The 17,615-nt window shown below is 40.4% G+C and overlaps 1 protein-coding gene across 4 annotated transcripts in view; it reads right to left on the bottom strand.

Annotated features, from left to right (window-relative positions):
• Positions 1–17,615, bottom strand: part of slf2 (SMC5-SMC6 complex localization factor 2) — an 89,988-nt gene that overhangs the window by 46,959 nt on the left and 25,414 nt on the right. For 2 of the 4 annotated variants that reach the window (XM_063071271.1, XM_063071270.1), the window contains exons 2-4: positions 11,854–11,897; positions 9,901–10,598; positions 5,504–5,549 (exon numbers count right to left, since the gene is read on the bottom strand). In XM_063071271.1, the coding sequence (XP_062927341.1) occupies positions 5,504–5,549; positions 9,901–10,598; positions 11,854–11,897 (788 nt within the window). Of the gene's footprint in view, positions 1–5,503; positions 5,550–9,900; positions 10,599–11,849; positions 11,898–17,615 lie in introns of all 4 variants that reach the window. The other 2 variants (XM_063071272.1, XM_063071273.1) reach the window with 2 other exon arrangements.

The raw sequence follows: 17,615 nt of genomic DNA on the forward strand, positions 1-17,615 counted from the left end.
CCTGTAAAAACTGGTTAAAACTGGGGGGAGGGAGTCGAAAAGAGCCGCACTCACCTCAGTCGACTCAGGAAGTGGAGACGCAGCAGTGTTTTTTTTTTACCAAAGAGGTGATGCTGTTGAAGGATACGGTGAAAGAGGTGATGCCATTGAAGGATACGGTGACGTTATGTTCATTATGTGCACTTGGTGTTCCTAGCTCTCTCCACAGAGCAGCCACACATGTGCAGTGAAGAATCATCAGTCTGCATCTTCCTAAAGTCCACAATCATCTCTTTGGTCAGTATCCATGTTGTGCTTGCTCCATTCTACCAACCACTCTACCTCCCCTCCGTATGCCATTTTGTTGTCACTGTCGAGGAGACCAACCGTTGTTGTGTAATCAGCGAACTCGATGATACAGTTCGAACTGGACCAAGCAGTGCAGACATGCGTCAGCAGGGAGCTAAGCATGCAGCCCTGGGAAGTGCAGGTGCTCAGCATGATGGAGCTAGAGATGCTTCTGCTAACAGACTGTGGCCTTTCTGTCAAGGAGTCCAGGACCCAGTTAGAGGGAGAGTCATTGACAGTTTACCAACCAGCTTCTGACGAATTATCAAATTAAATGCTGAGCTGGTCAATAAACAGCATCCTGGTACATGACACACTTGTTTCCAAGTGAGACAGAAGAGACTGTGGCATCATCAATGGACTGCTTTGAGCAAAAAGCAAACTGCAAAGGGTCCAATGAATCAAGAAGATGGGATTTAATACGACTCCCAAACTAACACCATGCATGATAAAGATCTTGATCTCCCAAACTATTTCATCATGGTCTGTATCCTTTATTTGGTAACCTGCACTAATTGATATGGCAGATTGTTGAGCCATATACCATACACACATTTCTGTTTGCCCTTCTTCAGGTTACAAAGGAAAGAAAAGTTTCCAAATTCAATCTTTACTTCTTAAATTCCTCTAAACACCAAATCTTGAAAAAAAAATGGAAATAAAGAACTACTCCTGCAGTAGTACATAAATATTTCCACCTACCTTGGAACGCTCAGTCATTTTTCAAGTTTTACGCTGGCCAGTTGTAAATGAAGTCCTAGATGTTAGTGAATAGGCAAATGCTTTGTACTGAAGGTTACTATATCTACTCGCTTTATAATTAATGCTCATCTTCCTTTTACTCAAATATTAGGTGTTTTAGTTTCACTTTCATCTTCTCCTTTCAATTCTGTAGATACACTGCTTTCATATTTCAACATTTGTAGTTTAAAACCAAAATCATTTTGTAACTTGTAATGTATGGTGACCAAACTCAAGTCAAAACTCTCTTCTGGATATAGTGTTTTATATCCTTTGTGCAATTATAATCACACACACACACACATCATAAATGATTAAAATCATTCACAACCCTGCTCAGATATATTGCACCCTATTGTCAAGCATCCTAAAGCTGGAAAGGAACATTAGCTGATCCAACCATAATCTTAAAACTGGAGGGCCTCAATAATCCTTGTACTCCAAGATGGCGTCATGTACAGCGGACGTGCTGCAAGCTCCGTACCAACTTTAGAGTGTACTGCTAATTTCTGCAATTTCCTTCGCATTTCTTGTTCAAGAAGCTGATAGTCACGTCAGATATCATTGACTGACTGTTCTGAACATCAGGAACTCGGCATTTACCCACAATGTGCCGCCTTTTCTACATTGGGAACCCCTGCTTACACGATCCATGGGAGGCTCATTTATTACACCTCAGAAACAGCGCCAGAGGCGAGGGAAAAGGGCTGGTGTCCTGGTGAAGCTGTGACTCTTCCTCTCTCCTCCTTCTGTGCCTGTTTTTGTCATTCTGGACACATGTAGCCCTTTCATCCCCTGTCTCTTCAGCTCTTCTGCTGTTTGTTGTTTGTCTCTGATCCTGGAGACGTGCATGCCTCTCCTCCTCTGTCTCTTCTTCTTTCATCTTTTTTTTGCCCTGACTCTTTGATCATGGAGTCATGTGGCCCTGGCCTCATCCGATTCTTGTTCTCTCCCTCTCCTTCCGCTTCCCGACGACGTTTGGCGTTATCTCTTCACCATAATGTCCCCCTTCCCTTTCCACGCGGCATAATTAGGCTGACCACTTTTTTTTACCCTAATGCTGGACAGAAGATACGAAGCACTAACACCAAAGGATGCTGATTATTCTTGATGATGTGGCTGGCACTCTCCTAAATGGATGTGATAGAGTCACCGCTTCCTTTGACTGCAGCAAAGGGTTTTATGGGTGTCTTGAAGTACGTAATTACAATAAGATTTAAATATCTCTAATTGATGGGTGGCAGTTAGATCTGTCCCAATCCTGCCCATGCTGATGGTGATTAGCAGAATGTGACCCCTCAAAATAGAGCTGCCCTGCCCTTTTGTTCCGGTAGGTGTTGCTGCTGAGTACGCATGCATCGGGCTGTCGCGTCCCGATTTCCATGAAGGCCGACCGGGTCTTGGGTGAAAGCCAGCCTGTTGATTTCTGGTGAATGAGCAATTTTATACGAATATCTAACCCTGAACTTTGCTTGCATTCTGTAAGTTAGCACATTTTAATTTGACTTAGCCAAAAAAAGTACCGCTGTAATGCACCGTTTGCGCTAATTGGAGGTCACAAACAAACAGACAGAGCATGAGAGTTTTAGTAGTAGATAGCTTGACTTGGAAATATACTGTCACTCCCTCATAACTGGGTCTAAACCTTGGGAACCACTATCAACAGTTATGTATCTTCACCAGGCCTGCAGAAGTTTGAGATGGTGACTCACCTTCTCACTACAAATAGAAATGGATAACAAATACAAGCCTTGTCAGTAATGTCCACATCCATGAAAAATAAAAAAAACAAAAGGGACCCAACAACAAATTTACCAAACAGCATTTACAAAGCATAATGTAAGGTTATTCCTTGGAATACACAAATGGGGAGATGCTCGCTTCACATGTCCCTCTCCAACAGGCAACATATAGTTTAGCAAGGCACAGCAAGAACAAAACACTTTTACTCTCAACGGAATGAGGACGGAAGTCAGCCAAGTCAACTATGCAGTCAAAAATCATATAGAGCAAACAGAGGCTCTTTGGTCCAGCAAGGCTACGTTGACTATGAAGTTACACAAATGCTACGGTAATACCATTGTCTCCACAATCCCATAAACTTCACTCATCTGCAAACGTACAATTAACCTACCAACCTATATACCTTTGGGACATTGAAGGAAACTGGAACATCACAAGGAAGCACATGCACCACGAGGTGAATTGTAATTAAAATCAGTTTATTACTGTCCCACATGCCGAGGTACTGTGTAAAGCATGTCTTGCATACCGTTCATACAGAACAGATGACAGCGCACTGAGGTAAAATATGCAACTCCTCACAAGAATCATTAGTGGCATCAATGTGCTGCACAATCCTTTTGGGAAAAGTGTTCCCACCAGTGAATTTTGACCCTGCTTTGAAAGAGTAAATAACTTCCACGTGGAGGAGTTCCTATGTACCTATTGCCATTGACCTTCCTAGCGTTATAAAGACTAAAGCACATTGGAAAGTTGCTGCACTGTAGTCTCCTGTGGTTCAGGTTACACCAGTGATGGAAAAGTGAATATTTGGAGTGGATAAGGTACAAACAAGCAAGCTAATTTCTCCAACAGGAATATGGACAACCTTCTCCAGTTCAAAACAATTAGGGAGTGTATACACTGGCCACAGACTCCCTGATGTTTACTCCGCTATGAACTGAGCTGAGCCTGACAGCCTGCTCCATGTCTCAGGACTCACTTTCACTCTAAATGCTATTTGTTTAGCTTTATTGTTTGCATGATTTTTTTTTTCCCCTCTCTGCATATTGGGTGTTTGTCAGTCTTTTTTGTAATGGATTCTTTTGGGTTTCTTGCTTTGTGGCTGACTGTAAGGAGATGAATCTTAAGGCTGTATAACATATATGTACTTTGAACTTTGCTAGCAATGTATTCAGTCCCACAAGATGAACACAGAAAATTAAATAAATTTATATATTCTATATACTAAGTTGGTAGCATTCTTCTAAGTGATCTGAGCAAAGCTCACCTGTGATCTTGCATACAGACATTATCAAACAGCAGAACTATCTTCGGAAGCTAAGTGCCAAGAATGAGCATAACCACCTGCATCTCCAAGACCTGTGAGTTATGGATCTTCATGATTAACAGATAAACTAATGATACTGATACTCCAGAATCAGAATCAGGTTTATCACTGACACATGAAATTTGTTGTTTTGTGGCAGCAGTACAGTGCAAAAAAAATCATAAATTACAATAATGTGGATTCCAGTTAATTGGGACACATTGGGACCAGTGTATCTTGACCAAAATTAAGTGGCTGCCTTAATTAGCCGAAGTTTCATGGAAAAAGTTACAAAAGGTACACAAAAAAAACTATTTAACTGAGTAACAAATTACGTATTTAAATGAAATACAGAACAAATAAGAACACTACCAATACTATTAATATATTGTAAACTGTGTATCACTTCCTAATAGTTACTGACAGCAGAATTCATCCAGTGTACACTGCTGTGTTCTTTTGATTCACTGTAAATGAACAAAATCAATGCAGACACCTAATGCAGATATTGGGCTGCCTTCATACAATGCTTTCAACAAATGTACCCTCCAAGTCATCAGTTTTTATGAGAACATTCAAGATTATTGTTGATACCTTCAAATTCTTCATAGTTGCCAACTTGTAGTTAAATCATTCCATTTTTACTCCCAGCCTCACATCTGAGCCTGAATGCTTGAAACCACAGTGAATAAAACGGTTCTGAATTGTCTTACTGCTAATTTCACACCAACTATCAGTGACAAAAATCTTTTTTAACACGAACACATGTAACTATTTAAAAATAATTCGTTCCAAGTACAATGTAGTGTCTAATGGCCACACAAGTGTGTGTGACTGATGCTACTTAAAAACTGTTTGGCAATAGTTGTAAATCCATAACCTCATCAAGTCTTTTTGTTAAACATTTCACGAATCTAAATTGGGAAATATTTAACTTAAGACAGAAAACAACTTTGTTCCGTTAAGCTCTGCAGATTCTTTTGTGACAGTGACATTGAGCTTCCTCCCTTTCACAGACTTTAATAGTCCACCACATGAAATGCTCTCCCCACTATATATACCAGTGACCCAGGTTCAATACCTGCCACCACCTGTACGGAATTTATACGTTCTCACCATGACTATGTGGACTTCCTCCCACAGTTCAAATTTGCACCAGCTGGTAGGTTATTTGGCCATTGTAAATTGTCCCATGATTAGGCTAGGATTAAACCTAGACATTGCTGGGTGGCGTGGCTCAAAGGGTCAGAAGGGCCTATTTCATTAGATGGATGGATAAATATAGACAGATATAGATAGATAAATTAATAGTTTATTAGGATGACCAGACACACACACTAAATTAATGAATGCTACTTTAGGCTATTTATGCTACAAAAATACCTTTTAATGATGTCGAAGGCAAAGAATACGATCGCTTCAAGGTACTCTGCAAAAAACCAAAACTGACAGTCAGTAACACATCATATATAAAATACAACCATGAATGCCATCAGAATCACCATTAAAACATTTGTTCCTACAATGTTACAAAGCCTGCTTTGCTCTTCAACCTTCCAAAGGAGATAAAATGGTGGCATCTACATTAAAATCTACACACTCAGTGGCCACTTTATCAAGTACAGGAGTGGAACCTGGTGGTCTTCCATTGCTGTAGCCCAGGGGTCTCCAACCTTTTTTGCACCGCGGGGGGGGTGGTGTTCAGGTAGGGTTGCCAACTTTCTCACTCCCAAATAAGGGACAAAAGTAGCAGTCAAATATGGGACACTTGTGTTTACCCCGAGAAAGACTACCACGACCATGAAGCCTTGCGCGGGCACCTGTGTACGCATGCGTGTACATGCTGATTTTTTTCTACAAATCGGTTTTGGCTTAATCTTCCCGATTCTGTTAAGTGAAACTACACTGTACACACATTATTTCTACTTTATATAGGCTGTGTATTTATCATATCATTCCTGCTTTTACTATATGTTAGTGTTATATTAGGTTTTATATGTTACTGTATTTGGTATGATTTGGTAGGTTATTTCAAGTTCAACAGTGCGTGACAGAGAACGAGGAAAGGTGCAGCTGACTCTTATCGTTTCATATCAACAAATCATATCGTTTCCTCGTAGCCCGGTAGCACATGCTTTGCGGCCCGGTGGTTGGGGACCACTGCTGTAGCCCATCCACTTCAAGGCATGACATGCTGTGCATTCAAGAGATGCTCTGCTCCATACCAGTGTTGTAACACGTGGTTACTTAAGTTACTGTTCCCTTCCTGTCAGCTCGAAGCAGTCTGGCCATTCTCCGCTGACCTTTCATTAACAAGCCATTTTCAACCACAGAACTACTACTCACTGGATTTTTTTGTTGTTGTTTTTTTTGCCCTATTGTCTATAAACTCTAGAGACGGTTGTGTCTGAAAATCCCAGATCATCACCGGTATCTGAGATACTCAAACCATCCTGACTGACATCTATAATTTTTCCATAGTAATTTAAATTATATTTCTTCCCCATTCTGACGTTTGATCTAAACAACAACTGAACTTCTTGACCATATCTGCATGCTTTTTTCGCATTCAGCTGCTGCCATATTAGATATTAGATATTTGCTTTAACAAAGTATACCTAATAAAGTGGCCACTGAGTGCATATATGTATATGCGTGCAAATGAACTTGTAATACAATGGTTAAACTAGTTAAACAATTGTATACCAACTTAAATATGCAGGATTATTCAGCAATTAACTGAAGGACTGATATCAACATAAACACTGATAAAATTTTGCAGAAAATGAGAAATAGCTCGTGAAACAGATTGCCTCCATCTCATTAGAGAAGAGCTACAGTAGCATGCAAAAGTTTGGGCACCCCTAGTCAAAACTTCTGTTACTGTGAATAGTTAAGTGAGTAGAAGATGAACTGATCTCCAAAAGTCATAAAGTTAAAGACGAAACATTCTTTTCAACATTTTAAGCAAGATTAGTGTATTATTTTTGTTTTGTACAATTTTAGAGTGGAAAAAAAGGAAAGGAGCAACATGCAAAAGTTTAAGCACCCCAAGAAACTTGAGCTCTCAGATAACTTTTACCAAGGTCTCAGACCTTAATTAGCTTGTTAGGGCTATGGCTTGTTCACAGTCATCGTTAGGAAAGGCCAGGTGATACAAATTGCAAAGCTTTATAAATACCCTGACTCCTCAAACCTTGTTCCAACAAACAGCAGCCATGGGCTCCTCTAAGCAGCTGCCTGGCACTCTGAAAATTAAAATAAATGATGCCCACAAAGCAGAAGGCTATAAGAAGATAGCAAAGCATTTTCAGGTAGCTGTTTCCTCAGTTCGTAATGTAATTAACAGGAACGGTGGAGGTCGAGTTGAGGTCTGGAAGACCAAGAAAACTTTCCGAGAGAACTGCTCGTAGGATTACTAGAAAGGCAAATCAAAACCCCCGTTTGACTGCAGAAGGCCTTCAGGAAGACTTAGCAGACTCTGGAGTGGTGGTGCACTGTTCTACTGTGCAGTGACACCTGCACAAATATGACCTTCACGGAAGAGTCATCAGAAGAAAAACTTTCCTGCGTCCACAACACAAAATTCAGCACCAGAAGTTTGCAAAGGAACATCTAAACAAGCCTGATGCATTTTGGAAACAAGACCTGTAGACTGATGAAGTTAAAATAGAACGTTTTGGCTGCAAGGAGCAAAGGTATGTTTGGAGAAAAAAGGGTGCAGAATTTCATGAAAAGAGCACCTCTCCAACTGTTAAGCACAGGGGTGGATCGATCATGATTTGGACTTGTGTTGCAGCCAGTGGCACGGGGAACATTTCACTGGTAGAGGGAAGAATTAATTCAATTAAATACCAGCAAATTCTGGAAGCAAACATCACACCATCTGTAAAAAAGCTGAAGATGAAAAGCGGATGGCTTCTACAACAGGATAATGATCCTAAACACACTTCAAAATCCGCAATGGACTACCTCAAGAGGCGCAAGCTGAAGGTTTTACCATGGCCCTCACCTTCCCCTGACCTAAACATCATGGAGAATCTGTGGATAGACCTCAAAAGAGCAGTGCATGCAAGACGGCCCAAGAATCTCACAGAACTAGAAGCCTTTTGCAAGGAAGAATGGGTGAAAATCCCCCAAACAAGAATTGAAAGACTCTTAGCTGGCTACAGAAAGCGCTTACAAACTGTGATACTTGCCAAAGGGAGTGTTACTAAGTACTGACCATGTAGGGCACCCAAACTTTTGCTTCGGGCCCTTTTTTTTTGTTATTTTGAAACTGTAAAAGATGGAAATAAAAAAGTACTCTTGCTTAAAATATTAAAGAAATGTGTCATCTTTAACTTTATGCCTTTAGCAAATCAGGTCATCTTTTACTCGCTTAGCTATTCATGGTAACAGAAATTTTGACCGGGGTGCCCAAACTTTTGCATGCCACTGTACATGCCAATTCCAAGCCACGTCTTTTGTCCAAATATACAGGTCTCAGAAATTAAAGTTATCAAGTAAATAACTACTGTATGTACTTGCTCCCGATATAAATTTTCAATATCAACAGGACTTTTAAAGAGTTCATAGACAGAAGTAATTGTGATATGGAAACTATTTTGCTCAACTTGGATGCTGTGAAATAAAAGTTACTAATTGTCTTGTGCAGTCTATGGAAAAGATCATGCTAAGGCCATGAATGCAGCTCTACTCATTGCATCTATGGCCCAAAACCATCTATCCTACTCAGATACCATGAAAATAAATTATATTGATCACTATCATTACATAGGCTTGGTGTACACTAGCATAAATACCCATAATATCTATTACTATATTAATAAATACTCATCAATATCTTGTCAGGACATGGATAATAAAAATTCATTACGAGGCCATCTTCAAAAGGAGATGCCTCAAAATGGCAGTATCCATCATTACAATCCTCATCACCCTGACATGCCCTCTTCTCATTGCGACTTTCAGGGAGGAGGTACAAGAGCCTGAAGATGCATACTCAACATTTTAGGAACAGCTTCCTTCCCTCTATCATAAGATTTATGAACAGACACTACCTCTCTACTTATTACTCTGATTTTGCACAATTTTTTCAATTTATTTTTTAATTCTATATTTCTTAGTGTACTTTATAGTTTTTTTATGTACTGCAGTATACAGCTGCCGCAAAACAACAGATTTCATGACATACGCCAGTGATATTAAACCGGATTCTCATTACAGTCTGACAATAAGTGTTCATTACCAATTATTGTACTCCGGTAATAATGCTTTGAAAACCACCCACACATTTAATCCCACACTATCAAGATCAAGAAAGTATTCTCAAAACACCATAAGGATCTGCTCCAAATATTTTATGAAGTCTTGATTTGGTGATCTCATTCAATAAATAATACTAAAATTAGCTTTTCTGCTCTGACTTAAAGAATGGGTAAGAGAATAATGAAAAATCAGATCAGGAAAGAATCAATCAGGAGCAAATGCGAGGAATCAACAGGATTTGGAACAACATTTTGCTGCTACAACACAAAGTTCAGGTCTCTCAAATTTTAGTGGTAATATCAAGTGAGGAAATCTTGAGCTGGCTCAAAATGCTACAAAATGGATGCAGCCACCTTCAACCATATAACAGCCTTCTATAAATTTAAATCTATAACCGCTACTTAGCTACAATCAGTCACAACCATGAAAGGCACAAAGACTGAATGCATAGTAAACATTGCATGCACAGTGAAGCACAGAAGGACAACACAAAGATCCTGGTTACTTACCTGATTCATTGTCCTGTCTGAATAAGGATCTGGTGAAGAATAAGAATGCTTTCCTTTTTGCAGCCTGATTTTCCTCAACTCTCGTGCCTTCTTATAGGCTTGAAGGGTACTCTGAAAATTATCATTGAATAATCCATTCTGGAGCCTTCTAGTGGATAATCGAGGTCTCTTGTACCAGGGCATATCTACTGAGTTGTTTGAGTCATCAGAAAACTTTAAGACGTCAAGTGACGGTGGTGATGGCAACCGTTTGGGTAATGACCGCTGCCATAAAGCTGTACTTCTACAGTCATCTGTATTGCATTTGAAACACATATTGTTCTGCCTTGCCGAGGCATCTTCAGTATGAGAAGATTGTTTAATGGCTTCTCCTTGGTCCTGTACAATAACACTTTCTGAAGGATACTGACTTGAAGGCAAAAACAGTCTTCGTACTATCACACGTGGAGAACCAGGATAATGGGTAACCTGGCATTTAACTACACCACCCATCTTTCCTCTTTTGTCTGACTTTAAGACACCTTTCACAAAAGCCTCTAGCACAGGACTTCTCTGAGGCGAGGGCAAATGCATGGATCGTTTGGATTTAAATGAAGGCGTCTTGTTGCCATGTTTCTTAAATGGTTCAGCATTCTGTAACAGAGAAGTGCCATCTGTGCCACCTTTTCGTGGTGAGCCCAAAATTAATCTATCATTTCCTAGTGGCACAAAAAGCAGAATTAGAGGATGAGGAACCACAGAAAGTGCTACAAATACTAACATTAGATAGAAATATTACTGACAAAGACAACAACATACATTTATATGCCAATTTTAATATAAAACACAAAATGGGCCTTTACCAAAAGATGATTAGACGAAAAGCAACATCAAGCCACACACGGAGTCGCCTCATTAACCAAGTGGTCTTTTGTTTTAAAGAAGAAGCAAGGCAGAAATATGGGCTGGGAACTTCAGTGATAAAAGCTCATTCAGCTGTAATTGCCAGTAGCATAAAGCAAGTGCTGGGTGCTTAGTGCTCAAATCTGAAGATGCAGGGAATATTGAGATCAGATGCTGCCACTAAATCATAGCTAACAAGAAGGCAAAAAGATGCACCTAACTTTCAATCATTGTATTATTCAGATAAGAAATCAAATCTTTTTCAAAGGTTAAGATAATGGAAAATTGAAACTCATTCCATTGTGACAGCACAAAGATTATTGATATCATGACCATTATTATGCAATCCTGAGGTCAGAATGAGGTGGGTAAAGTGGAGAAAGGAGGTGGGTAAAGTGGAGAAAGGAGATGGTGACAAAGATAATAGACAGTGTAGGGGCAGAAAGTTTCTAAAGTACATTCAAATGCAGAATAATACATGCTGATTTAGAAGCCTCTAACTTTGAAAAAGATTCATTGGTGACTACAACGAGTACCTATGAATAGATTTCAAAAGACACTCTGTTCAATGTGGGGAAACTATCCTTTAAAGCAAAATAGTTTAAACCAAATCTGCTATTAAAAACAGATGCCCATTTAGTCAAAAGGGTTGTATAAATCGAAATGGCATCCTCATCCCCTCTGATCCTGCTGGTTAAAATTACGTCTACTGATGTCAGATCCATTGTGCAATGGGGGGGGGGAGGGGAATATGCTGGGAAAGGTGTGATAGATCTAACCGAGCTGATGCTCTTAACTGAAATATTTTCTACTGAAGCCAAATAAGTGATGAAACTTTTAAGAGTCATGGATTGTCAAACTGAAGTTCTTTACAAATAAACTTTTACCAATGCATTGTTTTGTACAGCATGCCCACCACTCCACCACGGTCCCCAAGTTTTACCCTCATCTACTAATATTATACATTCTTTATGTCACTATTCAAACATCATTCCTCTAATATACTTCAATCTGACAGATTTCAACTGAGTAACAGGTTGCCATCTTCAAAATAAACGCACACCTACCAACCTGTGACTGGACTTGGTGTGAAGAATTTCGTAATGACCTGGCTGCTGCAAAATAAAGAATATGCAATTAGTAGAATGCATGATATTGATGACATGATATATCACAAGTCAAACATTTGAGGTCACAATTATCGACCAGTACTGTTACTATTACATCAGCAAAATACAATATGATGCACAATATCTTTATTCTAACTCTAGCTGAATGATGAAAAATGCCCAGAAGCTGCTGGCATACATTTCTTCATCTACCACATTTGGATGAAGTGCTAACAAACGTAGTTAATTAAGCCAATAAAGTCCTGCCAATATCAAATCTATTCAAAATACTTACAACACAAATAGTACAACACAAACTTCACCTATTCATCAGCACCAAACAGGCTGAACAAAATGCAAAAGCTTTTGGATATCTTTTGACATCACACTTTGTTTGACGTCCTTCAGAACAAAGATGAGGAGGAAATTCTTTAGCCAGACGGTGGAGAATCTGTTGAATTCATTGCCACCGGTGGCTGTGCAGGCCAAGTTATTGGGTATATTTAAAGTGGAGGTTGAGAGGTTTTTGATTAGTGAAGGTGTGAGAGGTTACAGACAGGAGAATGGGGTGCAGAGGGAAAATAACTCAGCCATGATCAAATGGCGGAGCAGACAAGATTGGCCAAATGACCTAATACTGCTCCTATGTAATACGATCTTACCGAGAGAAAGCTGGAACCACGAAGTTTCAGTCAGTAAACATTGCCCACCCAAGGTCATTGGAGAAACATCAGACTATCTACTTCCATACTATTAAACTTTTAATTATTAAAATTTCAGCAAGTTCAAATAAAAATAGATCCTTTATGTTCAAAAGGAGCATCACATTCACATACAATTAAAATCTCAATTCCTTTTAAAAAAATACCTTTCAATACATTCCCTCATAAAACTCTTCAAATCAAGAAGACAGTCCTCATTTAACTTACAGTGCAATTATGTTTTAAAAGCAAGTGTTCATGCCAGCATAGAAATATACAACACCAAAATAACCGAACCGGGAAAGTGGCTGTACAACAGAAGAGTAGTCTGGTCAAGTTTAGTCCTCAGCACAACTACACTGAGGTACAAGTGCAATGAAAAACTTCGCTTGCAGCACCATCATCATAAGCATACAGGTTCAAGCAACACAAGTGTGAATTATACAAGAACATGAAGTGAATACAAATGCTACTGAGCCATAGTTGGCCAGGAAGATCCTCACCATTCTAAGGATACACAATGAAAAGTGCAAATCACATTTCTTCATGTAACCTCAACTATTAAGACATATGCAGTAAATGGGAGGTCACTAAGCAATAATGAAAAAAGGGACTTTTGAGATTCAGTCTAATTGTCCCTTGAAATGATAGCACAGGTATTAAGGGTGGTAACGGAAACATGGCATGCTTACCTTCAGCGCAGCAAATATAAAAAGGTAGGATGTAATGTTGCAGCTTTACAAAACACTGGCTAGACTGCACTCAGAATGTGGGCATCATACTTTGAGGAGGAGATACATGCAAAGGAAAAGGTGCAGCGAAGACTCACCAGCATTTGATTAGATTAAAGGATTTTAGTTCTGGAGAGAGATTGGATAAGTTTCACCAAGTGCAAGTTTCATCACTGACCTGATAGAAGTATTAAAGAGTGGGAAGTATAGATAGGGATATAGATAGAACCTTTTCTCTGTGGCAAGTGTGTTAGAAACAAGATAGCACTGGCTTAAACTGAGAGGAAAAGGAACTTGAGGGCAAAGGTTGTTTGAGGAGAGAGTAGATAATCTGGAATTCACTACCAGATGCAATGACATACATTTACTTCAGTTAAGAGACACTTACTCAGAATGCAAGAAATGAAAAGTACAGGTAGACAGGGCTAGTATAGATGAGCAAACAAAAGCCAACATGGATGCACTGGGCTGAAAGGCCTGTGCTGCTATGACCATCAACTCTCAGCTACCAAATCCGGATGCCCCATACATTCTAATCCTATTACATGCTGCTCTCTTGGTAACACACATTTTCAAAATTCAATTTTAATTCTATGGTTTCAAGTATATAAGAAAAAAAATTGTTCACATTCATAAATATTAAATTAAAGCAGCAAATCAAAAGAGCTTTACACTTTCAAGAAAGTTTTACCCCATCCATGTTCTATATTTCAAGATTTATCAATTAGTGATGGAAAAAGAAAGTACAATTTGTTGCTGTTATTTCACTGAAACATAGTACAAATTAAACAATGGTGTACAATAGTTCAGGGCAGATTTAAGCTTGAAAGGAAACATAAGACTATTTTGTCAAATGAGTCCAGTTCAGTGATTGGGTAAGTGAAGTTGAGTGAAGTTATGACCTTTGGTTCAAGAGCCTGATGGTTGAGGGGTAATAACTGTTCCTAAACCTAGTGGTGTGAGTCCTGAGATTCCTGAATCTTCTTCCTGATGACAGCAGCAAGAAAAGAGCATGGCCTGTATGGTGGGGTCCTTGATGATGGATTCTGCTTTCCTGTGACAGCACTCTGCATAGATGTGCTCAGTGTTGGGGAGGCTTTACCTGTAAATGGACTGGGCCAGATCCACTACTTTTTGTATTTTCCATATAAGGACTTTGGTGTTTGCATACCAGGCTATGATGCAATCAATCATTGCACGCTCCACCACACATCTATGGAAGTTTGTCAAAGTTTTTAGATGACATACTGCGCTTTCTTCATAATGGCACTTACATGCTGGACCCAGGACAGAGCCTCTGAAATTATAACTCTAAGAAATTTAAAGTTGCTGACCCTCTCTACCTCTGATCCCCCCCCCCCCGATGAGTGGCTCATGGACCTCTGATTTCCTCCTCCTGAAGTCAATAATAATAAACGTCCCCAATGTCGCCCTCACCCTGATGGCCAGCTTCATATGTGGCTGCATCAGGTTGTGTGTAGAGCCCAGGTATGTGGGCACCAAGTACCACTACGTGCCCAGGTTCTACTTGTCGCCCTGGCTACAAAGGGTGGGTCTGGCCCCACTCCCGTGCAACGCCCCAGTCAGCTGGTCGTTGCCGGCATACCTGTCCTACGTAGCTAAGTTCTTCCAGGAGAACGCCTTTGACCACAGGGCCATCAGGCAGTGGTCGGCACGTAGTGTCCTGCAGGCACTGCAGGAGAAGGACGTGATGGACACAGTGGGGTGGTTCCCTGAGCAGACTGTCCAGATCGCCTCATCGCCAGATCTAACCAACAGGCACCAAGACCTCGCCTGGCTGGCGGTGAGAGGAGCCCTCCCAGTCAGAGCCCTCCTGTATGCCCGGAATGTCGTCTCCGCACCCCACTGCCCACGGGAGGACTGCAGTGAGGAGGAGTCTGTGACCCACCTCTTTGCACACTGCCAGTTCGCAAAGAGGGTGTGGAGGAGGATGGACGGGCTAGTGTCACGGTTTATCCCCAGCAGCTGCGTAACAGAGGACTCTCTGATCTACGGGCTGTTCCCGGGGACGCACACGTCCGGTGCTGCTGGCAGATCATCAACTCGGTGAAAGATGCTCTTTGGTCGGCCCGAAACTTGATGATCTACCAGCACATGGAGATGTCCGTGGGAGAATGCTGCTGACTGGCACATTCTCGGCTGCAGGAGTACGTGCTGAGGGACGCACTGAAACTTGGTGCAGCCACCGCAAGGGCCCGGTGGGGAAGGACCACAGTATAGGTTTCTCCACCTGTGGGAGTGGGAGGGGTCGGAGGGCGGGGAGTATACCCCTCAACAATGAAATGATATGGTAAGCTGAACTACTGGAGTGCCACGTGGGTGGCTATAAATACGGATATGTACTGTGTATAATGCAACGTATGTAAAGGATGAAAAGTTATTGAATGGTTTATTGTATATATTTATTTTTGAATAAAGTATATTTTGAAATAAAAAAAACAATAATAATCTCCTTGGTTTTGCTGACATTTAGCAGGCGGTTGTTGTAGCACCATTCATCCAGATTTTTAACCTCCTTTCTATATGCTGATTCATCACACTTTCATTCAGCCAAAACAGTTGTGTTGTCAGCAAACTTAAATATGCATTGGAGATATGCTAAGCCTCACATTCAAAAGTACAAAGCAAATACAGCCAGGGCCTAAGCATATAACAGCGTCTCTTTCACCTCGGACGGTTGAAGAAATTCGGTATAGGCCCCCCAAATACTAAAAACTTTCTATAGGGGCAATACTGAGAGCATCCTGACTGGTTGCATCACTGCCTGGTATGGGAACTGTACTTCCCTCAATCGCAGGACTCCGCAGAGAGTGGTGCGGACAGCTCAGCGCATCTCTAGATGTGAACTTCCCACTATTCAGGACATTTACAAAGACAGATGTGTAAAAAGGGCCCAAAGGATCATTGGGGACCCAAGTCACCTCAACCTCAAATTGTTCCAGCAGCTACCATCTGGGAAACAGTACTGCAGCATAAAAGCCAGGACCAGCAGGCTCGGGGACAGCTTTTTCCACCAGGTCATCAGACTGATTAATTCATGCTGACGCAACTGTATTTCTATGTTCTATTGACCATCCTGGTGTACATAATATTTAATATAAATTACTATAAATAGCACATTTAGATGAAGACGTAACGTAAAGATTTTTATTACTTACATCCTTCATATACATGAGGAGTAAAGTCAATTCAATGCAATTGCACTACACTTATGCTGGGGGAGATTAGTTACTGCCAATCCGAACTGACAAGAGTCTGCAAGTAAGGAAATCCGAGGATCTAGATACACAAGAGGTACTGAGGACGAGGTCTTGAAGCTTATTGATTAGTTTTATTAAAGACTATTAAAAGATCGAGGCAAATGCAGATGGCAAGAGTTCAGCACCAACTCTTTTCCTTTTGATCACTACCAAAGGAATCTGTGATCAGACTATCGCTGTGTCGCTTGCTCTGCCTGATGTGGTGTCCCTCTCTGTTGATGAATGTCAGTGTTAACATAGGATGACTCTGCGTTTATGGATTGGACTATTGCATCTATGGGTCATGGACTTTTTCAGACTTGTGGTTTTTAATATTCTGTCTCTTTAAATTGCTCCTTCCTTTTCTGTTTTGTTGTGCAAGTGGAGGGTGTATGTGGGTTGATGTTCTGCTGCATTGTTAGTTTTTATTTAATGCAGGGGAGGGATTGTTTTTGGGGTTGATATTCCTGTTCCGTTTTTGTGTGTGGGAGGGTGGGTTTGATGTCTCTCTCCAAACAAGTTTCATGTTCTTTCCTTGATTTGTGGCTATCTAGAGAGTTGTATATGGATACATGTTTTGATTATAATAAATGAACCTTTGAATCTTTTAGTTTTGAGGACATGATAATATTGAATGCCAAGCTGTAGTCAATGAAGAGCATCCTGATGTATGCATTTTTGTAGTTCCAGAATTGAGTGAAGAGTTTCTCAGAAAGGACTTAATATGTTTCATCACCAACCTCCTTTTAGCAACAGTTCTTCCTCTCCACCATCCTATTTCTGAACAGCCAAAGAACCAATGAACATTACCTCGCTTTTTTTTTCTATTTGCACTGCTTATTTAATTTTTAATATACATTTCTCACTGTGTTTTATAGTTTTTTTATGTTTGCACTATACTGCTGCCACACAATAACTAATTGCACGCTGCATGTTTTAAGCTGTATTAAACTCCTTACTGACAGTGGCAGGATCAAGCCCCTATTTTACAGCTGGCGCTGTAAGGCGTAGCACTAACCACTACGCTACCCT

This window comes from Mobula hypostoma, chromosome 19 (genome assembly GCF_963921235.1).
Source record: "Mobula hypostoma chromosome 19, sMobHyp1.1, whole genome shotgun sequence".
NCBI lineage: Eukaryota > Metazoa > Chordata > Chondrichthyes > Myliobatiformes > Myliobatidae > Mobula > Mobula hypostoma.